This window comes from Capricornis sumatraensis, chromosome X (genome assembly GCF_032405125.1).
Source record: "Capricornis sumatraensis isolate serow.1 chromosome X, serow.2, whole genome shotgun sequence".
NCBI classification, from domain to species: domain Eukaryota; kingdom Metazoa; phylum Chordata; class Mammalia; order Artiodactyla; family Bovidae; genus Capricornis; species Capricornis sumatraensis.
In genome coordinates, this window is record NC_091092.1 from 148,324,616 (window position 1) to 148,352,065 (window position 27,450).

At 54.2% G+C, this 27,450-nt stretch overlaps 1 protein-coding gene across 1 annotated transcript; it reads left to right on the forward strand.

The window, feature by feature from the left end:
- The first annotated feature begins 1,395 nt into the window (after nucleotides 1–1,395).
- On the forward strand, nucleotides 1,396–27,450 carry MXRA5 (matrix remodeling associated 5). Its single transcript, XM_068963342.1, has 8 exons — nucleotides 1,396–1,526; nucleotides 3,909–4,127; nucleotides 7,109–7,238; nucleotides 8,098–8,488; nucleotides 9,860–13,410; nucleotides 13,453–14,923; nucleotides 19,208–20,108; nucleotides 25,453–27,450. Exons 1-8 carry the CDS (start codon nucleotides 1,396–1,398, stop codon nucleotides 27,359–27,361), a joined length of 8,703 nt encoding a protein of 2,900 aa, XP_068819443.1. The 3' UTR covers nucleotides 27,362–27,450.

Sequence of the window (27,450 nt, forward strand, 5' to 3'; positions counted from 1 at the left end):
GGTCCCCCGCGCCCAGTCTCCCCGGGGTGGGGCAGGGTGGGGCTGGGCCGAGGCGTGCTCTCGGGGAAGGCTCTCGGCGACGGGAATAAAAGGGCGCCGCGCTGGGAAGCCGAGCCGCCTTGCCTCGCCCCCCGGGCAGCAGGACATGGCCCCGGCCGACCCCCGGCGGTGACTCGCGCGCCCCGGCCCAGTGGATGCTCTGGGCGCACCGCTCCCGTGGGTCGCGGCTTCCGACAGACAGGTGAGGACCAAGGGCTGCCGGGGCGCCCCCGGCGGTTGCTGGGGAGGTGGCCGGGGGGGGCGGGGGGGCGGCTCTGTCTGCAAGGGTTGGAGAGAGTTAGAAACGGGACCGGTGTTGCGTTGAGGGGAGCAGGGGGCGAGGGTAAAGGCTTCTGGAAATGTTTCCTGGCGCTCCGTTAAAGCTCCAGCTACCATCCAGAACGGGCTTCCTTGGTGTCTCAGCTGGTAGAAGAATCTGCCCGCCATGCGGGACACCTGAGTTCGATCCCCGGCTGGGGAAGATGCCCCTGGAGAAGGAAACGGCAACCCACTCCAGCATCCTGGCCTGGAGAATCCCATGGAATTCCGTGGGGTCGCCAAGAGTCGGACACGACTGAGAGGCTAAGCACAGCACCGCACCGTCCAGCGCAGAAGCTGACGGAAATCATGCCGGAAGATGCACAGAGTGGGTCTAAGGTCCCCTTTCCAAAGTGGCCTCGCTCAGCTCCCCCGGGGAGCCCCGACAAGACCCTCAAGTGTAACCGGCTGTGCTCCTGCGTTGGTGGCGAGAGGCAAGTCACAGTTGCGGGGCCGTCTCCCCAGTTTCTCCAGATCCCTAAGACTCTCCACCCCCAACCCCCCGCCCACCTCCTTCTTTTGCCCTGCAAAGTGGGGAGACGCAAAGCAACCCCCTTCCTCTGCCAGGGGACGGGGGTTTGGGTGGGGGGAGTGTCTGAGCCGCGCGCAAGCTGGGGAAGTCATGATTTGGGGGAGAGACGCCCTTTGGTGTCCGAGTCTCTGGCCTCGGACACCTTCGGGGTAACCCGAGACGCGCTCCGGGAAAGCTTTGTGAAGTCACAGCGCAGCCTGCCCGGGCGCGTCCGGAGCGCGCGCTGGAAGCCGGCCAGGGGCGTAAGGCCGCGCGCCCGGCCCCTCCAGACTCTACCCGGCCGGGTGGACGCCCGCCGACCGCCTCGCGCCCCGAGTCCAGCTTCCCGGGGTTCGCCGGGCGTGCCCGGAGGTCGCGCAAACTCAGGGAGGCTTCCCCGCGAGGCCTCGGGATTGGGCTTCAAAGGGGAGCGGGGGCGCGTCCCTGCGGTCTTCTGGGGGTGAGAGCCGGAAGCGAGGCTTCGGGACGCCCGGGACCAGGTCCGCCTGCGTGCACAGGGCTTGGGCATGAGCCCGTGTGGAGTGTCAAGCGCGCGGGTGAGGGGCCTGGAGAACCGAAAAAAAGCTCTGCAGAAGCCGGTCGGTTCCAAGGCGGAGAGGAGGCCCTTGGGCTCGGTGTTTGCAAAGCTGCTTGCACCGTCAGCTCTTTAGGAGCAGCTGAAGAACGAAACGCTTGTTAAGGCTTCAGAAAACGTCTGTTCCCAGGTCCCCTAAGGGGCAGCAAACGCTGTGCGTGCATCTGGGGTGTCCCTACAGCGCGGGGGCAAATGCAGTGTTTGTGATCAGAAGTCAGGGTTCGCCACCGTCGGGAACGGGCGCGTTTCTCTCACCGTGTTCCGCCTGCTGTTACTGATCCATAAACTTCAAGCAGGAGTTGGCGAAAGCGGGATTTGATGCAGGCGTGACTGATGCATGAAGAAATAGTCACCGACTTTCTAAAGGAGACAGCGGCTGGTGCACCCTATATTGTCACTCATCTTTTCCTTCTCTCTCTCTCTCTTTTCCTCTTTCCCTTCTTTCTCTTCTGACCTCCCTTCTTTCCTGTCCTTTGTCCTTCCTCTCTCTGTGTCTTTTTTTGGTCTTACTGAGCTTGTTTGTTTCCCTCAAGATTCTTCGTCAGGCTATTCCTTGCCTCTTTCTCTCATGGCAGATTTTTCAGACGTTTCTCCAAATTTGCTCCCTGGTAAAGAGTGATGTTTTTCCCTCTCAACATTTTGGTTCTTCCAAGGTGTGTGTGTGTGTCGGGGAGGGGGGTGCGGAATTAAAGAGAGGAGACAAATTCACATACAGTGGAATACATTCTGCTTTAGTGAACATCTCTATAAAGCCCTTGAAGACGGTCTGAGTAAAACTTTAAGGAATGCCATTAAAAGAAGGAAATACTTCTGGTCATAATGGATTTCCTGAGAAGCTTGTTATTCAGTTATACAGAGTATGTACGGCTTGAGATAAAACATCGGAGGTGGACAGATAACAGTTACTTTTCTGAGTTGAAACATGAATGTATCTGGCATCCAAGGATGCGTGGGTGTTAGTCGCTCAGTCCTGTCTCTTTGTAACAGCGTGGCAAGGATGTGTGGGTGTTAGTCGCTCAGTCCTGTCTCTTTGTAACAGCGTGGCAAGGATGTGTGGGTGTTAGTCGCTCAGTCCTGTCTCTTTGTAACACCGTGGTCTATATAGCCCACCAGGCTCATCTGTCCATGGAATTTCTCATTGCTATATGTAAGCACAAATGTATATATACACATTTATACAAGCATATACTTGTGTGTATAGATACATTGTTGTTCAGTTGCTAAGTCATGTCCAGCTCTTTTTGTGACCCTATGGACTGTAGCCCGCCAGGCTCCTCTGTCCATGGGATTCTCCAGGCAAGGATGCTGGAGTGGGTTGCCATTTTCTCCTCCAGGGGATCTTCTTGACCCAGGGATTGAACCCCGTGTCTCCTGACTTTCCTTCATTGCCAGGCAGGTTCTTTCCCACTGAGTCACCTGGGAAGCTCTTATTTCTACATTTCTATAAATACATATTTACATAGACATATATTTGTACATTTGTGACTGTATATATACATTTTTACAAATACATATTTATGCATACAGGACCTCCCTGGTGGCTCAAACAGGAAAGAATCTGCCTGCAATGCTGGAGATCTGGGTTTGGTCCCTGAGTCAGGAAGATTCCCTGGAGAAGGGATAGCCTACCCACTCCAGTATTCTTGGGCTTCCCTGGTGGCTCAGCTGGTAAAGAATCTGCCTACAATGCTAGAGATGTGGGTTTGATCCCTGAGTCAGGAAGATCCCCTGGAGAAGGAAATGGCAACCCATCCCAGTAGTCTTGGCTGGAGAATTCCATGGACAGAGGAGCCTGGCGGGCTACAGTCCATGAGGTTGCAAAGAATCGGACATGACTGACTAACCCTTTCCTTTCACCTTTCATACATTTATACAAATATATATTTGTATATATACACCCATTTGTGTATTTGTTGGTATGTACAGGGCTTCCCTAGTAGCTCAGCTAATAAAGAATCTGCCTGCAATGCAGGAGACCCTGGTTGGCTTCCTGGATCAGAAAAATCCCCTGGAGAAGGGATAGCCTACCCACTCCAGTATTCTTGGGCTTCCCTGGTGGCTCAGCTGGTAAAGAATCTGCCTGCAACGCGGGAGACCTGGGTTTGATCCCTGAGTTGCGAAGATCCCCCTGGAGAAGGGAACAGCTACCCACTCCACTGGGCCTGTCAATTTCATACCCTCCCTTACAACACAGCGACATTTCCAAGTCGTAATATCGATGTCAGGAGTGGAGGCTGTATTCTACAGTTGTATTAAACTGAGTGGCGAATGACGATTTAAAAAAATCTTTTTAAGTTTTTTGTTGCTCCACGCACATGCTTTGCGTCACTCAGATGTCCCACGCTGACACCTTGCGAAGCTTAGCGTCGTGAGGCACAGTGGAGGTGAAACCAGCTGGCAGTACGGAAGCGGTCTGACACCTGGCTTTGTGTGGTTCCCCGACAGGTGTGCCGGGATGGCCCACCCGGACGAGATGCCGATGACATGGGCGTGGTGGCGAGCCCTCTCCATGGTGCTGATTCTGCTCTGGGGACGCCCCCACGTGGCCCTGGCCTGCCCCCACCCCTGCGCCTGCTACGTCCCCAGCGAAGTCCACTGCACGTTCCGCTCCTTGGCCTCTGTGCCCGCTGGGATCTCTCCACATGTGGAAAGAATCAATCTGGGGTTTGTACCACATTCCTTCTGAGCCATCTCAGCCTCCTCGCGAGCGGGCGGGCGGGTGGGTTTCGTCTTTCGTGTACGGGTGTGTGACCACGTACGTGACGGTGAGTGTGTATTCGTCTGTGGGTCACCGTGCCTTGCATGATGTGGGCCTAATTAAGAGGACATGTATAACTCTACTAAATGTGGTTCTTTGGGGGCTAGTATCTGAATTAATTAATCAGCACAAATCTCTGTCACAAAGCTTATGACCCATCAGAGACAGCTTCAGCTCCTTCATAAATTTCCATTAATAACAGTTCTTTAATACACTGCAGATGCGGAATATATGACGTGTGCATAAATATGCTGATAGCGTTTAAATAGATTTCAGCAGTTATTGATAAATAGAATGAGGGAGACATCTTTGACCCTGTAAATTATCTGTATGACTCAATCGTGACTTTGCTGAAAGAAGAGTTCTTTCAGGTTTTGCCTATTTAAAATATTGATGTCTTTTAAGCAGTTTTTTTAAAAATATATTTATGTGGCTGCATCAAGCCTTAGTGGCAACATACAGAATCTTTAGTTGTGTCAGGCCAAGTCTTAGCTGAGACATATAGGATCTAGTTCCCAGACCAGGGGTTGAACCTGAGCCCCTTCCATCAGGAGGAGCATGAAATATCAACCACTGGACCATCAGAAAGTGAAAGTGTTGGTTGCTCAATCGTGTCCGACTCTCTGCAACCCTATGCACTGTAGCCCACCAGGCTGTCCTGCCCATGGGGATTCTCCAGACAAGAATGCTGGAGTGGGTTGCCATTGCCCTCCTCCAGAGAATCTTCGCAACCCAGGGATCAAACCCCCGTCTCTTACATCTCCTGCATTGGCAGGTGGGTGCTTTTCCCCTTGCTGCAGCTGGGACCACCAGGGAAGCCCCCTAAACAGATATTTCAGTGCAGCATTTCAGGTAGAATTTTTATGTTTCAGTTTTCTTGTATACCCATATATACTTTCTATACCTAAGTGTCCATTTCCGTGAATTATAGGTACTCATAAAATTTTCATACTAAGCCCTCATTTGCACAATTCTAATAGTTAACAATCATTTGGAGTTCTTCAGCAAAATATGCTAGCTACTTCCTCCCACGTATAAAACAACACAACTATTTAGGGTTTGATGAATAGACGTTTTAGTAAGACAAGGTCCTCTTTGAGCACAGAGCCTCGAAAATTCTTGCCTTTACCGATTAGAAGGTTCAGTAGCAGAGTGGAGGAATGGGCAGTTAAGAGAGTGAGATACACACTTTGCAAATCCATAGCAATGGACCATGAAATAGCTCTCTCCAAAAAAAAAAAAAAAAAAGGCTTGGCAAACTTGACTGTCTGAAAAAACAAGATCTAACCACAATGATGATCACTCCACAGGGAAAAGTCGTTGGCTTTGCCAGAAGAGAGAATAGTAACTGTTTCCTTTTTATCATCTTTAAATCATTTGACAATTTTAAAACCAGCTTCCTTTTCACAGTCTTCCAATCTATGCAGGAGAGGAACGAAAGCTGTTTGATTCAGGGTAGAACGGGCGCTGCGAGTTGGTAGAAAGGAAAACAGAGTTGATCTGTGATCACTCTTGGCTCTTGGGCTTTCCCAGTGGCTCAGTGATAAAGAATCTGCGGGCCGTGCAGGAAACGCGGGAGACGCAGGGTCATTCCCTGGGTCGGGAAGATCCCCTGGAGGAGGGCAGGGCAACCCACTCCAGTATTCTTGCCTGGAGAGTCCCATGGGCCGAGGAGCCTGGAGGGCTACACTCCATAGAGTTGCAAAGAGTGGGACGACTTAGCAAATGAGCACGCAAAGACTTTGCCAGCGGAAGCAAAGACAGATATCAAAATGACTCTTTTTCCTACTTCCGCCAACAGTATCTTGAGATGGTTTTCTGTAATATTCAGTTCAGTTCAGTCGCTCAGTCGTGTCCAACTCTTTTTGACCCCATGAACCGCAGCACGCCAGGCCTCCCTGTCCATCACTAACTCCTGGAGTCCACCCAAACCCATGCCCATCGAGTCAGTGATGCCATCCAGCCATCTCATCCTCTGTGGTCCCCTTCTCCTCCCGCCCTCAATCTTTCCCAGCATCAGGGTCTTTTCCAACGAGTCAGCTCTTCGCATCAGGGGGCCAAAGGATTGGAGCTTCAGCTTCAGCATCAGTCCTTCCAAAGAAGAAAAAATAAAAAAGACCAGGACTAGTTTCACGGCACCAACGCGTAATACTTCCCTCTGGCTTAACGTGTAACTTGATTCAGCGTACCATGGTTTTATTGTCTGATTCGTGTTGCTGTATGGCAGAAACCAGTACAATGTTATAAAGCAATTATAGTCCAATTGAAAATTTAAAAAGAAAAAATTAAGTACACATAGTAGAAAAATATCACTCATAATATCGCAGCGCTGTTGCTCCATAGTGTCAAGTCGCTCAGTCGTGTCCAACTCTTGTGACCCCATGGACTGTAGCCCCCCAGGCCCCTCTGTCCATGGGATTCTCCAGGCAACAATACCGGACTGGGTTGTCATTCCCTTCTCCAGGGGATCTTTCCCACCTGGGGATCAAACCCCGGTCTCCTGCACTGGACGTGACTTCTTCACCGTCTGAGCCACCAGGGAAGTCCAGCCTCAAAGGAGATAACGAGGCTGGCATGGTGCATTTTGTTGGGAAAAAAAGCAAAAGAGAAAACAGCAGTGTTTACCGCAGATAGAACCCAGGGTCTGCGTTGCCTGTTAGCAGTCTGCAAAGGGTTGAAAACCCTCGGGGAATGACCGATTATTGGCAGAGCGCTCCTGATTTTCATTCCCACACAGATGTGTTTTTCAGGGTTCTCATTCAGCATTGAAAGAAACAGAGTGGCTCTTTCCTGTTTTGAAAGAAAGAGTTGTTGTTTCCTGTTGGGCAGCCCCAACGATTTTTTTTTTTTTTCCAGAAATGACTTTCCATTTTTTTTTCTTTTTTAGGTTTAATAGCATACAGGCTTTATCGGAAACGTCATTCGCCGGACTGACGAAGCTGGAGCTCCTCATGATCCATGGAAATGAAATCCCCAGCATCCCCGACGGGGCTCTGAGAGACCTCATTTCGCTCCAGGTAAACCAGGCGTGGCGGTTTCCCAGGTGGCTCAGTGGTAAAGAATCTGCCTGCCAGTGTGGGAGACACGGGTTTGGTCCCTGGGTCGGGAAGATCCCCTGGAGGAGGACACGGCAACCCACTCCAGTGTTCTTGCCTGGAGAATCCCATGGACAGAGGAGCCTGGCGGGCTACAGTCCATACGGTTGCAAAAGAGTCTGACACGACTGAGCGATTCACAAACACACACACACACCTTTCTGGGAGACTCTCTGGGTGGGGAACCCTAACCCTAACCCTGGAGGAGGACATGGCAACCCACTCCAGTGTTCTTGCCTGGAGAATCCCATGGACAGAGGAGCCTGGCGGGCTACAGTCCATGGGGTCATAGAGTCGGTCACAACTTAGCTACTAAAAACAAACTGGGCAAATAAGACCAGCACTAATTGCAAACCTCTAACCACCAGCCGTGGAGAGGGAAAGCTTTAAAATCCTCCTTCACAATGAATGAAACGGCCACTTTTTCTAAACATGAAAAACGAGCTTCCTGTCTGTCCTTCCCTGACCTTTCTTCTGCTTTCTGTTCCTGTTTGTGCTGTTTCATTTAAATTATAAACAGGGCTTCCCTGGTGGCTCAGCTGGTAAAGAATCCGCCTGCCATGCAGGAGACCCCGGTTCGATTCCTGGGTTGGGAAGATCCCCTGGAGAAGGGATAGGCTACCCACTCCAGTATTCTTGGGCTTCCCTGGTGGCTCAGCTGGTAAAGAATCCGCCTGCAATGCAGGAGACCTGGGTTCGATCCCTGGGTTGGGAATGTCCCCTGGGGAGGGGAAAGGCTGTCCCACGACTGAGAGACATTTTCCACTTCTGGTCTTTGCAGGTGTTCAAGTTCAGCTACAATAAGCTACGCGTCCTCACGGGCGAGACCCTGCAGGGGCTGTGGAGCCTGGTGAGGCTCCACATGGACCACAACCAGATTGAGTTCATCCACCCGGAAGCGTTCAGGGGCTTAACCTCCCTGAGGCTCCTCCACTTGGAGGGGAACCTGCTTCGCCAGCTGCACCCCGCCACTTTCTCCACCTTCGCCTTCCTGGACTACTTCAGGCTCTCCACCGTGAGGCACCTCTACCTGGCCGAGAACGCCATCAGCGCTCTCCCCGCCGGCATGCTGCAGAACATGCCGCTTCTAGAGAACCTCTACCTGCACGGCAATCCGTGGGCCTGTGACTGTGACATGACCTGGTTTCTGCAGTGGGACGCCAAATCCAAAGGTAGGGACCGTGCAGGCAGCTCGGACGGTCAAGAATCCACCGGCAGTGCGGGAGACCTGCATTCGGTCCCTGGGTCGGGAAGATTCCCCTGGAGGAGGAAAGGGAAGCCCACTCCAGTTCTTCTTGGCTAGAGAATCCCCACGGACAGAGGAGCCTGGTGGGGCTACAGTCCATGGGGTCGCAAAGAGTCGGACACGACTAAAGCGGCTTGGCCCGGATGAATACAGAAAAGCCGAGAGGCGTTTAGCAGGGAGGAAAATGTAGTCTGATTCTGTAGACATCAGTTTGAGGAGCATTTGTACCATCTGACGGGCTTGTCAAGTAGGGCGTCGGTATGCCTCTCCTAGGATGGGTTTGGAATGGAGAAGCATAGACGGAACTCATCGTCGGCCAGTAGACGGTAATTGAAACCACCCGCGTGGGCGAGACCCTCAGTGACAGGGCAGGGCAAGAAGGGAGGGGTGTTAGACCGAGTCCAGGAATCGTTCATCCGTAATGAGTTGGGCAGAGAAACGCTGAAAGCGTCAGTGTTGGCCAGAGAAGGACAAAACTCTGGAGGATTGAGTGTCCAGGAAGCCAAGAGTAAGAATGTGAATCCAAAAAAGAAAATACTGCCTGAGATGAAAAATTGTTGCAAAAGAAACTGTAGTTATGAAAGGGCGGTATGAAATGAGTTATGCCAACAGTTGGTTCTGAAGTGTTAATCACTCAGTCGTGTCCGACTCTTTGCAACCCTGTGGACTGTAGCCCACCAGGCTCCTCTGTCCGTGGGATTCTCCAGGCAAGAAGACTGGAGTGGGTTGCCATTTCCTCCTCCAGGGGATCTTCCTGACTCAGGGATCGAACCCCAGTCTCCTGCATTGCAGGCGGATTCTTTACCACGTGAGGCACCAGGAAAGCCCCACAGTTGGTCCTAGCACCTGGAAATAGGTTCATGGCTTGCAGAGACTTACATAGGTTCTCCTGAACCTTCATAAAAGGAAAATTGCATCCTATGTACAAAGAGAGGTTCCTTGTCAACTTAAAAATGTCTTTTCCTTGCCGCATGTGGGATCTAGTTCCCTGACCAGGGATGGAACCCAGGCCCCCTGCGTTGGGAGCATGGAGTCTTAGCCACTGGACCACGAAGGAAGTCCCTAACAATATCTTTTTAAAAAGTACTCCCTGTCAAGAACTTCCCAGACCCTTAGTTAGCACACACAGGGTTAAATGGATTTAAGCTCCTAGGTGACATCAGGGACACCAGGTTGGTAAGGTCTTGAATCTTGGCTGAGATGCACCCAGGTGATAAAGATGCAAATAGAGGCTTCATCCTGTGCCCATTCTTCAGGTCACTGACTTAGAGCTCATTCGTCTGCTGCTGTGTTTCAGGGGTCCTGAAGTGTAAGAAGGACAAAGCGTACGAAGGGGGTCAGCTCTGTTCCACGTGCTTCAGTCCCAAGAAGTGGCACCGACAGGAGCTTCAGAAGCTGCAGGACGTCCGCTGTCAGAAGCCTTCTATCGAGTCCCCACTGAGACAGAACCGGAGCCGGAGTCGCGAGGAAGATCAGGACGAAGACGAGGATGCTGACCACCCCTTCTCCCCGGACGGGCTCCAGTTCCCTGGGTGGAACGTGTCCGTGAACATGAGCGACGAGCACGGAAACACGGTCCACCTAGTCTGCGACATCAAGAAGCCCACCGACGTGTACAGGCTGCACTTGAACCACACGGACCCCCAGGAGATAGAGATCAACGCCACGGTCGCCTTGGACTTTGAGTGTCCCATGACGCGGCAGAGCTACGAGAAGCTCTGGAAGCTGATCGCCTACTACAGCGAGGTCCCCGTGAAGCTCCACCGGGAACCCGCGCTCGGCCAAGACCCCAGGCTCGGCTACCAGTACAAGCAAGATGCCGACGATGACACCACGCTGTACTACACGGGCGTCAGGGCCCACATCCTCGCCGAGCCGGAGTGGGTCACGCAGCCGTCCATAGAGCTGCAGCTCAACCGGCGTCTGAGCTCGGCCAAACTGGTGGTGCTGTCCTATTCGTCTCAGCACGCCCTGGTCGTGTCCGCCAAGGACGCGAGGCTGTCTCGGAGCAGGAGCTGGGTGATGATCGAGCCCGGCAGAGCCGTGCAGAGAGCCCAGACCGTCCTGGAGGGGAGCTCCTGCCAACTGAGCTGCAATGTGAGGGCCTCCGAGAGCCCCTCCATCTCCTGGGTGCTCCCGGACGGGTCCGTCGTGAAAGCGCCGATGGAAGACCGCGACGGCAGGTTCTCCGTCCTCACCAGCGGCTGGCTGAAGATCAGGTCGACGCAGCCGTCGGATGCTGGTCTGTACCAGTGCGTCGCTCGGGTGAGGGATGAGACGGACCAGATGCTCTACAGGGTCCTGGTGCAGCCGCCGGTTGTTCAGCCTCCTGACGCGTATACGGTGACCGTTCAGAAGAACCCAGGGGAGCCCGTGATGCTGCCTTGCCAGGCGCTGGCCGTACCGGAAGCCCAGATCAGCTGGATCCTTCCAAACAAAAGGATGCTGAACGCGATGGCCAACGCCTCACACGCCTACGTGCTGGCCGACGGCACTCTTTCCATCCCCAAGGTTCAAGGCAGCGACAGTGGTTACTACAGATGTGTGGCAGTCAACCAGCGAGGGGCAGATCACTTTACGGTGGGCGTCCAGGTGAGCAAGAAGGGGTCTCCGAAAAGACACGGGCGCCCAGGAGGCAGGATTCTTCCCGGAGGGCGAGGCGGGATCGTGGAGGATGAAGGCGGATCCGGTATGGGAGATGAAGAGAACGTATCAAGGACGCTCCTCCACCCGCAGGACCAAGAGGTGTTAATCAGAGCAACAGATGACGCCGGCGGCAGGGGTAAGAAGACCAGGAAAGGGCGCAGAAAGCTGAAACCCTGGAAGCACCCTGCAAAGGAGCCGGAGACCAACGTCGCTGAAGGCCGCAGAGTCTTTGAGTCCAGGCGGAGGATAAACGTGGCCAACAAGCAGATTAATCCAGAACGCTGGGCAGATATCTTAGCCAGAGTCCGTGGGAGAAATCTCCCTAAGGGAACAGAAGGACCGCAGGTCATCACAGTCCGCTCGCCTTCACTGATGAGGCAGGAAGTGACTCCACCTCCGCCTGCCGTCGCTCCCGGCTCAGCATCGCCTGTGCAGACCACGAGCAGTGCAGAAGAGTCCTCGGGAGATATGTCCGTATTTGGTGAGGAAGACCAGGTTTCCAGTGCTGTCTCCTCCCCTAGGACCGTTCCGCTCCAACCTGGCCATGACGGAGTCATTCGTAGTGAACCCAGAGTGACAAGCACTCACGCAGAAGAATTTATCGACGAGGACTCTTCTGAGAAGACCGTGGGTGCAACTCCCACTGAAATTGACTCCAACCAGACCCCAGCCACAACACCGGCATCTGTACTTTATGAATCTTCTACTCTGCAGACCCTGGAAATGGAACACAAAGAGCCCACTGAGGAAAACGTAGCCACAGACGGCTGGTCTACCCTCCATGCTGGATCCGTGCCGGACTCCACATCCCCTGAGGAAGAATCTCCGATGGACGCCGTACCCTTGGCTGAGTCTGAGACTGTGACCTACTTTTACCCCGACCTGGGGACAAATTCACAACCAGCTGAGAAGACCGTGAAAGAACAGGCCTCCACACGCTTCACGCCAACTCCCGCCTCGTGGGTTGCTGAGGCCAGGACGTCTGAGCCTTTTGAAGACCCCGCCTTAGGGGACCCTGACGTCCCAGCTGAAACGCGCCTCCAGGAACAGACAGACAGCCAGCAGCTTGTGAAAACTGGTTTAAGCACTCCAGGCCACCCACTGACTCCCGAGGACACGGAGGAGACTTCTCAGACACTTCAGGAAGGGGGTACGCTAGAGACACACCCCACAGACTCCAGAAGCGTCGAGGGAAATGGGCAAGCCGCAGACCCGACCACTCCGCTTGACTCGATGCTGGAAGTGGTGAACAGCGTCACTGATTTGCAGCCTGCCGGGGAGTCCACGCTTGGCGTCGTGTTTGGCAAGGACACAACCACGGCACCTGTGACCACACCAGCCCAAAAGGACACTTCACCGTCGGCACTGACCACTCTTCCTTCTCGAAAGAGGCCCCATGGGAGGAGGCGATTCCGACCCCACAAATTCCGACACCGCCATAAACAGACCCCGCATACGACGTTTGCCCCAACAGACACTTTCTCAACTCCACCGACCCAAGTCCCCGAAGTGAAGACTCCAAGCCTTCACGTGGTGAGTTCTCTGGTTCCTACGACCTGGGTTAACAGCGCTGTAGGTACCACCGGACGCTTGGACATGGAGGACCACGGTGAACCCGTATCCAGGGGCAGCCCACAGAGGAGACAGGGCAAGAGGCGCAACAGACACCGATACATCACTTCCACCCTGAGCTCTGCGGCTTCTGTGTCCAAGCCCAGCCTTTCTCCAGAAGATAAGCATAAAACCTCTTTTCCCCACAGTTCCCAAGCTGCGCTTTCCCCTACCACTGTCTCTTTCACTACTGGAGACCCACGGGAGATAACCCGCGTGGAAGCTTATAGCATAGCCAGCATCAGCAAAACACATTCATCTCCTGGCAGATTCCGAGAGACCGTTCCAGTCACACGTGAGCCCGCGTCAGACGGAGAGGAAATGAAAAAGCATGGTGTCACAGACCTCGGGGACTATCAAACCGTGGTCCCTGGAGGCTCACTCACTCACGCGGCATCACCGTCTGTGGCCGAGGTCTCCCATGCGAGAGGGTTTAAGGAGGCGTCTCTGACGTCTCCCTTTCCAAAAACGACGAGCTGGGATGGGGCATCCCAGCCTGGGATGGAACACACAGACCCACCTGTTACCAGCCCTTCGGAAGCTGTTACAGAATCACCCTCTGAGAGAGAGTCGGCGGATCTAGCTTTGCTTGTTACCAGCCCTTCGGAAGCTGTTACAGAATCACCGTCTGAGAGAGAGTCGGCGGATCTAGCTTTGCTTACTGAGTTTTCTCCTTCAGCAGCGGTCTCTACGCTGTTTCAACCCCAGCGGGCGGCTCCTTCAACAACTCTCCCCGTCCTAAAAGTAGAGGCATCCTCAAGTCCGGCGGAAACCACCGTCCGTGATCAGAGAGGCCGTGAAACCACTCAAGCTACCGTCCATTCTGAAATCGGACCCCAGAGTCGCGTGTCCACTCACGCCCCGGTGGAGGAGCCAGAATGGCCATTCCCACCCACAACTTTGATGCCCTTCGCAGAGACCACCACAGAGCCCACACCACCTCTTACTTCAGGGACGTCCCCAGCCTGGGAAGCTTCCAAACACCACGTCTCCTTCCATTACGTGGGGACCCCAGAAACCAAAGCGCCTTCCGTGAATAACGAAGTGATTCGGCATCTGGTGAAGCCAGACCAGTTATCCACGCCCTCTTCCGAGCAGGACAGGTTCACCTTGACCCCAGAGGAGGCGTTAAGAAAGGAAGCGTTTGATGGTACAATGAAAAACGTGCTTCCCCGTGCTCCAGACAGTCCAGACGAGGCTGGGAGGGCCCCGGTTTTCCACCAACCAGCCAGAGTTCCCGCCACACCGATCCCACCGAGAGGAACCGTGAGACCCCCGCACGAGGTCACACAAAGCCCCTTCAGATCCTCGGTCACCTTCCAGCCCCCTCATCACCTGACCCGCAAACTGGGAGTCACCGCGTACCCGTCGAGGGTTTGGCCGGAGGGCAGGCACACGACGACTCCGAGATCACCGAGTTATCTGACGACTCCCGTGGTGGTTTTGTGGCCTGGGTCCGAACCTAGCCTTCCGGGTACAGTGACCGGCCAAGGAGCTGACCGATTCCAGGGCAACTCCAGATCGTTTGCAAATAACCACCTGCCCGATCTAAGAAGAGACCCTGTGGGCAAGCTTCCGAATTCAAGAGCGCCTCCTCTTCCCGGCGGAAGATTCCCTTTCTTTATCAACAGGACCGTCTCTTTCCCCCAGTTAGGAGGTACTCCAAAACCTCAGGGACCCAGCTCTCCAGCCCCAGCATTGAGAGACAGGAAGGTCAATGTAGGTCCCTACACGCGGATCCACTCTCAGAGCACCTTCCACATGGACCTGGGGCCCCCAGCGCCTCCCGTCTTGCACGCCCCCAGGACCACAGCGTTCCCTTCCACCAACGTACGGACCATCCCCCCAGTCTCCTCCACCCGGACTTCCATCCCCTTCACGATGTCTTCCGCCCCGCCCTCCAGAAGCTTCCATCACGGCAGCGGAAAGCTCTTCTCTGCCGGAGGGCCGCCTGCGTCCAAATTCTGGACGCTCGGGGAAAAGCCGCAGATCGTCACCAAATCCCCGCAGGCCGTGACCGTCACCGCAGAGACGGACGTCACATTCCCCTGTGAGGCCACGGGGAAGCCCAAGCCCTTCGTGACTTGGACCAAGCTGTCCACAGGTAGGGCGTTTACACGTCGGGCGTCCTAAGCGGGGCTGGTAGGTGAAGAGGGGTCAGTTCCTTGAGCATGAGAAGTCCACGTAGAAGCAGAGACTCTCAGAAGAGGACAACAGATAGGTGTGATAGGAAAGGACTCCAGAGAATCTTATCGACGGGTGTATCCCTTTACAGAGACGGGGGAGTAAAAAAATGGACAAGGGTGTGAGGTTTTTTTTTGTTTTTTAAAGCAGCCGTGGAAACACGTAGCATTCCTAAGCGGGACTTAGGGCTTCCCAGGGGGCTCAGAAGTCAAGACTCTGTCTGCCAGTGCAGGAGACGCGGGTTCCATCCGTAGGTCGGGAAGATCCCCTGGAGAAGGGCATGGCAACCCACTCCAGTGTTCTTGCCTGGCGAATCCCACAGACAGAGGAGGGTGGCGGGATACAGTCCACGAGGTCGCAAAGCATCAGATGTGACTTACCAACTAAATGATGAGAAACCGAGGCTTAGAAATGTTCCGCACAGGAACCTCTTGCCTCATCCCCGTGAGGTTCGGTACAGAGGTCATCCGCAAGCCCCGAGGGGCTTGCAGGAAGGGAGGGTGAGGGGAAGCCCGCTGCATCCCCTCACTGGCGTGGAAGGTCGCTGGAGGTTGGTCTCAGCTCGGCGGGCGTTGGTTTGCTTTGAACCTAGAGCTGTGATTTCAATGAGTCAGCTCCGTCTGCTATCACTGAGCACCCTACACGGGGCGGCTGGAGCAGCCAACTTATTTTCTGACCGTTTGGGAGGTTGGAAGTCCGAGATCCAGGTGACAGCAGGGCTAATTCCTCCTGAATCCTCTTCGGCGTGTCAGTGGCCTCTCCTCACGTGATCATCCGTCTGTGTGTCCTCATCTCCTCTTTTTATCAGAACCCCAGCCCTATGGGATCAGGACACATCCTCGAAGACCTCATTTTTTACCTTCATCCCCTCTTTAAAGACCATCTCCAAGCATAGCTGCATTCTGAGCTTCTAGGGGCAGCGGTGGGGGGGAGGGGACAGGTCCAACTCCAGCATAGGAATTGATGGCGGAAGGACAAAATTCAGCCCATATAACAAGGGTCCACACAACAGTCTCTACTTGGCAGGCTGGGGTGCTGCAAAGACCACTTTGCTTCCTCCAAAACGACCCATCTGCTTGGATGTCCAGATTCTAGGCGACGCAAGGAACTAAACGTGATGAGCCCCCCTCTAGGTCATCGCAGAGCACCGAGCTGAGCTCTCTGTGTTATTTAGAAGCTTGCCAGTCTCTGTCTGTATTTTACACGTGTGGGGTATATATGTCAGTGTCCCTGTCTCGGTTCATCCCACTGTCTCATTTCTCTGCTGTGTCCACAAATCTGCGTCTCTATTTCGGCCCTGCAGTCTCCGTGAACGTACCTCCCTTTTCCTCTTTGTCTTTCCTCCTCTCTCGAGCACAGCTGTGTCCTTCAGGCTTGGATTCGGTTCAGGAGCTTGGGTTTTGTTTTTTTTTTTTTCCCCTCCATCTGCCATGTGGATAACCCAGGAAGTGACCGATGCTGCTACACTGGAGACAGCTGTACGTCTCTGCTAACCTCAAGTATGCTGGACGTTTTCCAGTTGTGAGAAGAGGTGCTGGGCGCAGGCGGATTACTGACATCTCTGATAGGCTCCATGCCGGACGCCAAATGCTTCCCTAATGATTTAATGAGGAATTTGCTGGAGGAAGCAAGCAGGGGACACCGCGGGGTTTTTCATTCTGAAAGGACTCTGCCTCGGATGGAAGGCGTGTCCCTCCACTGAAGAGACCCCATTTGCATTCGTCCTCAGCGTCCTCTGTGCCTTGTTCCATCCTAGAGTGCCCCTGGACCACGCCTCCTCCCGAGACCATCATGCATCTTCTTCTACCTGACCAGGATTCTGCTTCTTAGCACCAGCTTTTCCTTTGGAGCAGGGCACGGCAACCCACTCCAGTATTCTTGCCTGGAGAATCCCCATGGACAGAGGAGCCTGGTGGGATACAGTTGACAGGGGTCACAAGGAGTGAGACACGACTGAGTGACTAACACTGTTCCTAGTTAGCTCCACTTTTTTTTTTTTAATATAATTGCTTTACATAATTCTGTGTTGGTTTCTGCTGTACAGCAACGTGAATCAGCTATAAGTATCCATATATCCGCTCCCTCTTGAGCCTCCCTCCCAGCCCCCAGCCCCCCATCTAGGTCATCAGAGAGCCCCGAGCTGAGTTCCCTGGGCTACACCCCAGCTTTCCTCCATCTGTCTGTTTCACACACGGTCATGTGCATATCTCAGCGCTGCTCTCCCGATTCACCCCACCTTCTCCTTCAGCCGCTGTGTCCACCTGTCGCCCCTTCGCTCCATCTGCACCTCTGTTCCTGCCCTGCAAACAGGGTCATCAGGACCGCCTTTCCAGATCCCGTATGTAGGCGTTAGTATTACAATATCTGGTTTTCTCTTTCTGACCTCCTTCCCTCTGTATGACAGACTCTAGGTTCCTCTGCATCTCTGCAGCAGGCTCAGCTTTGTTCCTTTTCGTGGCCGAGTAATATTCCATTGTGCGGGTACCACACCTTTATGCGCTCCTCTGTGGATGGACACTTAGGTTGCTTCTGGGTCACGGCTCTTGTCAATGGTGCTGCAGTGAACACCGGGGTGCCTGGGTAACGGCTTCCCTGGTCGCTCAGCTGGTAAACAATCCGCCTGCAATGCAGGAGACCCCAGTTCAGTTCCTGGGTCGGGAAGATCCCCTGGAGGAGGGATAGGCTACCCACTCCAGTATTCTTGGGCTTCCCTGGTGGCTCACCTGGTAAAGAATCCGCCTGCAGTGTGGACAACCTGGGTTCAATCCCTGGGGTTGCGAAGATCCCCTGGAGAGGGGAAAGGCTACCCACTTCCAGTCTTCCTGCCTGGAGAATTCTTTGGACTTCATAGTCCACGGGGTCGCAGAGAGTCGGACACCACCGAGGGACTTTCACTTTCTGACTTACTCCACTCTGTGTGACAGACTCTAGGTTCATCCACCTCTCTACAAAGGACTCGATTTCGTTCCTTTTCATGGCTGAGTAATATCCCAGTGTGTGTGTGTGTGTGTGTGTCTGTGTGTGTGTACCACGCCTTGTTTATCCGTTCATCTGTCGATGGACACTGAGGTTGCCTGCATGTCATTACTGTAAACACTGCTGCGTGAAGGCTGTGGTACATGTGTTTTTTGTTTTCGTTTGTTTGTTTTGAGTTACGGTTTTCTCGGGGTATATGCCCAGGAGCGAGATTGCTGTGTCATATCTAGTCCTGTGTTTTGTTTTTCAAGGAGTCTCCATGCTCTTTTCCATAGTGGTTGTTATCAGCTTCCATTGCCACCAACAGTGCAAGAGGCGTCCCTTCTCTCCACACCCTCTCCAGGATTTATCATCCGGCAGTTGAGTTCAGTTCAGTCGCTCAGGCGTGTCCGACTCTTTGCCACCCCATGGACTGCAGCTCATTTTAAGGGGGAAAGAAATAGATGGCGTAGCAGTGCTAAGTCCAACTCTCTGCGACACCAAACAGCAAAGGCAAAAAGACCCACCCCCAGTACCTCCACAATCGTGTGCGTTCTGGAGGGGTGTGTCTTTTGCTCTTTGCTGCGTGGACCTAAAGGGGAGAAGTCAATAAATTAAAGGGCTTCGCACGTGTCTTAGTGGTAAAGAACCCCCCTGCCAGTGCAGAAGACTCCAGTTCGATCCCTGGGTCGGGAAGATCCCCTGGTGAAGGGCCCGGCAACCCAACTCCCATCTTCTTGCCTGGAGAATCCCACAGACAGAGGAGCCTGGTGGGCTGCAGTCCACAGGGTCACAGAGAGTTGGACGCGACTGAAGTGACTTAGCACACGCACACAAATGAGATTAGAGCACGTCCTGGGGACTGGGCCTTTTGCTTTCTTTTTTTTTTTTTTTTTTTTTTTTGCTCTTTGGACATAAAGAGGAGCATCAGATTAAAGGGTTTCCCTGACGGCTCAGTGGGAAAGAACATGCCTGCCAATGGAGGAGACTCAGGTTCAATCCGTACGTCTGGAAAATCCCCTGGAGAAAGGAAATGGCAACCCTCTCCAGTGTTCCTGCCTGGAAGAATCCCACGGACCGAGGAACCTGGTGGGCTACCGTCCAGTGGGGGGGTCGCAAAGGGCTGGACACGACTTAGCGCCTGGGCAGTGGCAACGCACAGATCCATTAACTAACACTCTTTATTCCATCCTTGTGGAAAGGGCTCGGTGTACATTGCATGTGACGGCAGCTATTTTTTGAATTCCAGGCGCTCTGATGACGCCCAACACCAGACTGCAGCGGTTCGAGGTCCTGAAGAACGGCACTTTCATCATCCGGGGAGTCCAGGTGCAGGACCGCGGGCAGTACATGTGCACAGCCAAAAACCTGCACGGCGCCGACCGCAGGGTGGTCCTCCTGTCGGTCACGGCGCAGCAGCCCGAGATCCTGGCCTCCCACTACAAGGACGTCACCGTCTACCTGGGCGACACCATCGCCATGGAGTGTCTGGCCAAGGGGACCCCGGCGCCGCAGATCTCCTGGGTCTTCCCCGACGGGCGCGTGTGGCAGACCGTGTCCCCCGTGGAGGGCAGGGTCACGCTGCACGAGAACCGGACGCTGAGCATCAAGGAGGCGTCCTTCCAAGACAGGGGCGTCTACAAGTGCGTGGCAAGCAACGCGGCGGGCGCCGACAGCCTGGCCATCCGCCTGCACGTGGCGGCCCTGCCCCCGGTCATCCACCAGGAGAAGGCCGAGAACATCTCGCTGCCGCCCGGCCTTAGCATCCACATCCACTGCACGGCCCGCGCCGCGCCCCTGCCCAGCGTGCGCTGGGTGCTCCGCGACGGCACCCAGATCCGCCCCTCGCAGTTCGTCCACGGCAACCTCTTCGTCTTCCCCAACGGGACCCTGTACATCCGCAACCTGGCGCCGCAGGACAGCGGGCGCTACGAGTGCGTGGCTGCCAACCTGGTGGGCTCGGCGCGCCGGACCGTGCAGCTCCTGGTGCAGCGTGCGGCCGCCAACGCGCGCATCACCGGCACCTCCCCGCAGAGGACCGACGTGCGCTACGGAGGCACCCTCCGCCTGGACTGCAGCGCCTCCGGGGACCCCTGGCCGCGCATTGTCTGGAGGCTGCCATCCAAGCGGATGATCGATGCACTTTTCAGGTACGTACGTACGGGGGCGCTGCGGGCTCCCCGTCATTCCCCGGGCACCTCCGTGCGCTCCCCGGAACACCTATGCACGCTTCCCCTTGCAGTCTTCTTCTTGGGATGCCTCCCTCCATCTCCAGTTGGAACTTTGTTGTTCAGTTGCTCAGTCGTGTCCGACTGTTTGCGACCCCATGGACCGCAGCAGGCCAGGCCTCCCTGTCCATCACCAACTCCTGGAGTTTACTCAAACTCAAGTCCATTGAGTCAGTTATGCCGTCCAGCCATCTCATCTTCTGTCGTCTCCTTCTCCTCCCGCCCTCAGTCTTTCCCAGCATCAAGGTCCTTTCCAATGATTGGGATCTGGGGAGACCCCTTTTTGTGGGGTCGGACAGAAAAACGAACAACTCCTTGTCTGGAATGAATGGGCTTCGCTGGTAGCTCAGTTGGTGAAAAATCTGCCTGCCAATGCAGGAGAGACCCTGATTCGATTCCTGGGTGAGGAAGATCCTCTGGAGAAGGGACAGGCTACCCACTCCAGTATCCTTGAGCTTCCCTGGTGGCTCAGCTGGTAAAGAATCCGTCTGCAATGCAGGGGACCTGGGTTCAGTGCCTAGGTCGGGAAGATTCCCCTAAGAAGGGCGTGACAACCCAGTTCAGTATTCTTGCCTGGAGAATCCCACAGACAGAAGAGCCTGGCGAGTTTCAGTCCATGGGGTTCCAGAGTTGGACACAACTGATCGACTGAATAGCAACAACTCAAGAATAGATAAAAAGCAGTTTCCCTTCTTTTTCTATAATCGAATTTCAACGAAACACATAGAAGCTCCAGATGTTACGTTAAAATGTATCAACAGAAGGAAAGGAGGGGAAGAAAGATGGAAAGGCACTGTGGCAGCACAAAGGTCGCGCATTTGAATTCCTTAAAGTTCATTTTGGCTACAAGGAAACGCACCTTGCCTTGTTGCCCTGTCTTCGAGCCCCAGATGTACGAATCTGGAGACATGAGTCTGAACCCACGGGGGATTTTGTGCCCCCGGGGAACTCTGGGCAATTTGGGGAGCCATTTTTGGTTGATGTGACTTCAGGAGCGGGGAAGCGGGGCTCCCGGCACAGGGTGGGTGGAGACCAGGGGCGTTCCTCCACACCCCATGGTGCCCAGGACGCCCCACATCAGAGAGCCGTCCAGTCTGGGTGTCAGGTGGGCTGAGGCTGAGAAACCCTCAGCTGGCACGAGAGACTGTCTAATTATCCATCCGTACATCTCTCTGTCCAACCATCCATCCATCCATCCATCTATCTATCCATCCACACATCCATCCATCTATCTATCCATCCACACATCCATCCATCTATCCATACATCCATCCATCTATCCATACATACATACAATCATACATACATACATACAATCATACATACATACATACATATTCCTGTCTACCCATCCATCCGTCCAACCATCCATCCATCCATCTATACATACGTCCATACATCCATCCATCCATCCATCCATACATCTGTCCATCTATCCATACATATGTACAAACATACATACATCTATCCATCTATCTGTCCATCCATCCATCCATATGTCTGTCTACCCATCCATCCATCCATCCATCCATCCATCCATCCAACCACCCAACCACCCATCCATCCATCTTTCCATACATTCATCCCTTTATCCATCCATACATGCATATATATATATACATCCATCTATCCATCCATACATACATCTGTCCATCCATCCATCTACCCATCCATCCATGCATACATCTATCTGTCCATCAATGCATACATGCATACATCTATGCATCCATCCATCCATGCATCCATCATCCATCCCTCCATCCATCCATCCATGTCTATTTACCCATCCATCCATCCATCCATCCCTCCATCTATCCATCATCCATCCATCCATCCATCCATCATCCATCCATCCATCATCTATCCATCCATCCATGCATACATCTTTCTCTCCATCAGTGCATACATACATACATCTATGCATCCATCCATCCATGCAGCTATCTATCCATACAGACATGCATACATCTATCCACCCATCTATCTATCCACCCATCTATCCATCCATCCATTATCCATCCATCCATCCATCCATCTATTTATCCATCTATCCATCCCTCCATCTCTCCATCCATCCATCATCCATCCCACCATCTATCCATACATCTATCTGTCCATCAATGCATACATACATACATCTATGCATCCATCCATCCATGCATCTATCTATCCATACAGACATGCATACATCTATCCCTCCATCTATCCATCCATCCATCATCCATCCATGTCTATTTACCCATCCATCCATCCATCTATTCATCCATCAATCCATCCATGCTACTGTTTAATTAGTATAGATCAGGAGAGCTGCCACAAACCATCCATCCATCCATCCATCCATCCATCCATCCATCTATCCATCCATCCCTCCATCCATCCATCCATCCATCCATCCATCCATCCATGCTGCTGTTTAATTAGTGTAGATCAGGAGAGCTGCCCCAACCCCGCCGTGCGCAGGACACCCACCGTGGGCAGGCATCCAGCCCCCGATATCAGTAGTGCCAAAGCTGCAAAGTCCTGGGCTAGTTCCTCCCAAAGCCACCGTCTCTGTGTTCAGTGTTTCAAGCTGCAGAGGAGAGAGACAGTGGTTGGCAGCAGGGAGGCAAAGCCGCACCCATGACACCGTGTTGAAACCACACCCATGACACCGTGTTGAAACCACCCCCTTCCCTGGCTCTTCAGCCTGTAGAGCCAGGCAGCTCGGCTCGGTGTGGGTTCCTCCCCGGGGACAGGACCAAAAAAAAGCAGCATCCAGGGTTCTGTGCAGCCATCCAGTCTCCTTCTAGTGCAGGAAAATGTTGCCGTCGCGTTCTCCCAGCCTGTATATTTTAACTTCAGGCAGCTGGGTGGTACCTCGCGAACTTTTGCACAGTCGATCCGGAATACCACGTACCCAGTTTTCCGCAGAACATCTTCCAGCTGGGCCGGCGTCCTGCCACGCGGAGGCCTGTTTTCCATTGACATTGGCAAGGCTGAGGCAAGTGTGGAACGGACGCTGAGATGAAGGATGGTCATTCCAATGTCGACGGGGGCCGTTCTGCAGCTTCTCGCTGTAAATCATAAACGGCGGTCTCTGTAGCTTCATTATTCCTAGCTTCTGGCTAATTACATTCTCAGAAGAAAAAAAAAAGTGTCATTAAATAGCGCATGGGAGTTTTATAAAGGAGTGGGCTCTCTGCCCTGCCTACACGCTGGGATTGTTCAAAAAAAAAAAAAACAGAGATATTGGACTTTGGCGTCTTGAAGCCAAGTCTCCTGTGCGGTGGAGCCAGGTGCCTTTTTCAGGCTTGCCCTGTTGATTCTGATTGTGACCAAGGCTAGGATTTGCTGCCATAGGCATTTCTAAATGTTTTTCAGCCATGTGCTACTGTATACATTTCTGGAGTCTGACTCCAAGACACATTAAAACATCTCTGTCTTCACTGCTCTCCAGTGACCGATGAATTCACAGAGACTTGACTCTCTTTTTCATGGCCGGAAAAACAGTTGTTTTGGTCCTTGTCAATAGGTGATTCTAGCTCAGTTGGTAAAGAATCTCTCTGCAGTGCAGGAAGAGCTGGGTTTGATCCCTGGGTCGAGAAGATTCCCTGGAGAAGGGGCATGGCAACCCACTCCAGTATACTTGCCATGGGAAATCCCATGGAGAGAGGAGCCTGGTGGGCTACAGTCCTTGGTGTCTCTAAGGAGTCAGCTATGACTTAACAACAGCACCAATGAGGTTGTCACGTTGAATTCCATCATAGGCATTTTTTTTTCTAATTAACCATTCCATACATGCTATGAGAATGAGGCAGTGTACAGGAAATATTTAAGGATGAATGTTCAAGTTCCCCCTACAGAAGCTAGAATGGTCATTTATAAGTAATTTGGATGCTGGACACTTTTAAAGTAGCAACTTCCCAAATGTCTTAACCCGTTATTCATAGCATTAGCTTTGCACTGCTGGAGGAGATGCCAATATATGTTTATAAAAATGTCCTGTACCTAGGGTAACTATTTACGTCTTTCTTTCCATGTTGCCCCTTTATGCTGAAAAAAAATTTTTTCTTACATAATAACTCAGCAGCGTGTGAATGTAGGCCTACTGCGTGGAGAAATGGCATGTCAGCATAGGGGAGTGAGAGCTGGTGAGGGTCTGTAAGCTTTATGGAGAAGGAAATGGCAACCCACTCCAGTATTCTTGCCCGGAAAATCCCATGGACAGAGGAGCCTGGCGGGCTACAGTCTTTGGGGGTTGCAAATAGTCAGACATGACTGAACCGCTTAGCACACTGACATTGACACATTGTAGAGAAGAAACCTGTAGACCAACAGCATCAAGTTCTGAAGCATCCTACCTTAGCGTCGAAACTCTTCAGATCACCACACCTCCGTGATCCATGGAGTCAGCGCTTTGCTTCCCTGTTTGCCTCACAGTTCAGTCCAGCAGCATAAGAATTGTCAACGGTAGAAATCGTCCATAAAGTGCTTTCTTTAGGAAAAGTTTCACCTCTTCCTAAGGTTAATGCATATTCATTCTGTCTGTGATTGTAGCATTTGATCTGATTTTATCATTACTCTAAGCACCGCACTGGCCAGCAGGCAAATATTTGATCCACACACACACACTAACAGGGTTGATGTCGTAGGCTGCATTTCACATCTTTGAATCCGTGGCTGGGCCAGCCAGAGGGCAGGCTCCACCGGGAAGTTCTTATTCATGGTAAATAAATTGCTTCTGTGTTTGGGTCGTGTCCCCTCTCAGCTGCAAAAACCATCTGACGTTTTGAGTGGCAGCCTTGTGTACTGATGGAGTTTCCCTGGTGACTCAGCAGTAGAGAATCCACCTTCCAGTGCAGGAGATGCAAGTTGCATCCCTGGGTGGGGAAGATCCCCTGGAGAAAGGGCATGGCAACCCGCTCCAGTATTCTTGCCTGGAGAACCCCACAGAGTAGGCGACTCAGAGGTAAAGAATCCGCCTGCGATGCAGGAGAGGCGGGTTCGATTCCTGGGTGGGGAAGATCCCCTGGAGAAGGGGCATGGCAGCCCCCTGCAAGTCTTCTTGCCTGGAGAATCCCATGGACAGGAGAGCCTGGCAGGTGACACTCCACAGGGTCGCAAACAGTTGGACATGACTCAGTGACTGTCAACAACCAGCCTGAGCATCGGTAATTCTCAGAACCCCAAGTTGCTGTCAGGCTTTTTGATGCTCTCAAGCCAGGCGAGAGGGAGCATTTGGGAGACTGACTTTCTTCCTCCTTTTCTTCTTCCCTCCCGTCAGCTTCGACACCAGGATCAAGGCGTTCACCAACGGGACGCTGGTGGTGAAATCGGTCACCGACAAAGACGCGGGGGATTACCTGTGCGTCGCCCGGAACAAGGTGGGTGGCGACTTCGTGGCGCTCAAGGTGAACGTGCTCATGAAAGCCGCCAAGATCCAGCGCAAGGAAGCCAACGACCACCAGGTCCTGTACGGGGGCGACCTCAAGGTGGACTGCCTGGCCACGGGGCTCCCCAACCCCGAGATCTCCTGGAGCCTCCCGGACGGGAGCCTGGTCAACTCCTTCATGCAGGCGGACGACAGCGGCGGGCGGGCCAAGCGTTACGTGGTATTCCACAACGGGACGCTCTACTTCAACGAGGTGGGCCCGCGGGAGGAAGGCGACTACACGTGCTTCGCGGAAAACCAGGTCGGCAAGGACGAGATGCGCGTGCGCGTCAAAGTGGTGAGCGAGCCGGCCGCCGTCCGCAACAAGACGTACTCGGTCATCCACGTGCCCTACGGGGACGTGGTCTCCGTGGCCTGCGAGGCTCGAGGGGAGCCCGCGCCCAGGGTCACCTGGCTGTCTCCCACCCACCGGCTCATCCCCGCCTCGTCCGACAAATACCAGGTCTACGAGGACGGCACGCTCCTCATCCGAAAGGCCCAGCGCTCCGACAGCGGCAACTACACGTGCGTGGTCAGGAACGGGGCCGGGGAGGATCGGAAGACCGTCTGGATCCATGTCCACGTGCAGCCACCCACCATCAACGGCTACCCCGAGGCCATCACCACGGTGCGGGAGGTGGCCCCCGGCGGGAGCCGCAAGGTCATCGACTGCAGGGCAGAAGGCGTGCCCGCGCCGCGCGTGCTCTGGGCCTTCCCCGAGGGCGTGGTACTCCCCGCCCCCTACTACGGAAACCGCATCACCATCCATCGCAATGGAACCCTGGACATCAAGAGCGTGCGGATGAGCGACTCGGTGCAGCTGGCGTGCATCGGGCGCAACGAGGGCGGGGAGGCCCGGCTGGTGGTCCAGCTCACCGTCCTGGAGCCGCTGGAGAAGCCCGTCTTCCACGACCCGGTCAGCGAGAAGATCACAGCCATGGCCGGCCACACCATCAGCCTCAACTGCTCGGCCACGGGCACCCCGACGCCCGCGCTGCTGTGGGCCCTGCCCAACGGGACGGAGCTGCGGAGCGGCCAGCGGCTCCACAGGTTCTTCCACAAGGGGGACGGCCGGCTGCACGTCAGCGGCCTCTCGTCCGAGGACGCCGGCGCCTACCGCTGCGTGGCCAGCAATTCGGCGGGCCACACGGAGAGGCTGGTGTCCCTGAAGGTGGGGCTGAAGCCCGAGACGAGCAAGCGCTACCACAACCTGGTCAGCATCGTCAATGGGGAGACCCTGCGGCTGCCCTGCGTACCCCCGGGCGCCCGGGGGACGCGCCCCTCCTGGACGCTGCCCAGCGGCGTGGTGCTGGAGGGCCCGCAGGTGCGGGGACGCTTCGCCCTCTGGGAGAACGGCACCCTCACCGTGCAGGATGCCTCGGTCTTCGACCGGGGCACCTACGTGTGCCACGCGGACGGTGAGCACGGCCCTTCCGTCGTGAGCGTCCCGGTGATCGTCATCGCCTATCCTCCGCGGATCACCAGCGAGCCCACGCCGGTCATCTACGCCCGCCCCGGCAGCGTCGTCAAGATGAACTGCATGGCTATGGGTATCCCCAAAGCCGAGATAAGCTGGGAGCTGCCGGACAAGTCTCATCTCACCGCGGGGACTCAGCCGCGTCTCTATGGCAACAGATTCTTGCACCCGCAGGGGTCCCTAACCGTCCAGCAGGCCACCCAGAGAGACGCTGGATTCTACAAATGCACTGCGAAAAACCTCCTGGGCAGCGACTCTAAGACCACCTACGTCCACATCTACTGAAACGCCAAGCAGGGCGGCGAGGCCTCCACCTTCGTCGCCTGAAAGCGAAAGTGTTCATCGTTCAGTCGTGCGGGACTCTCTGCAACCCA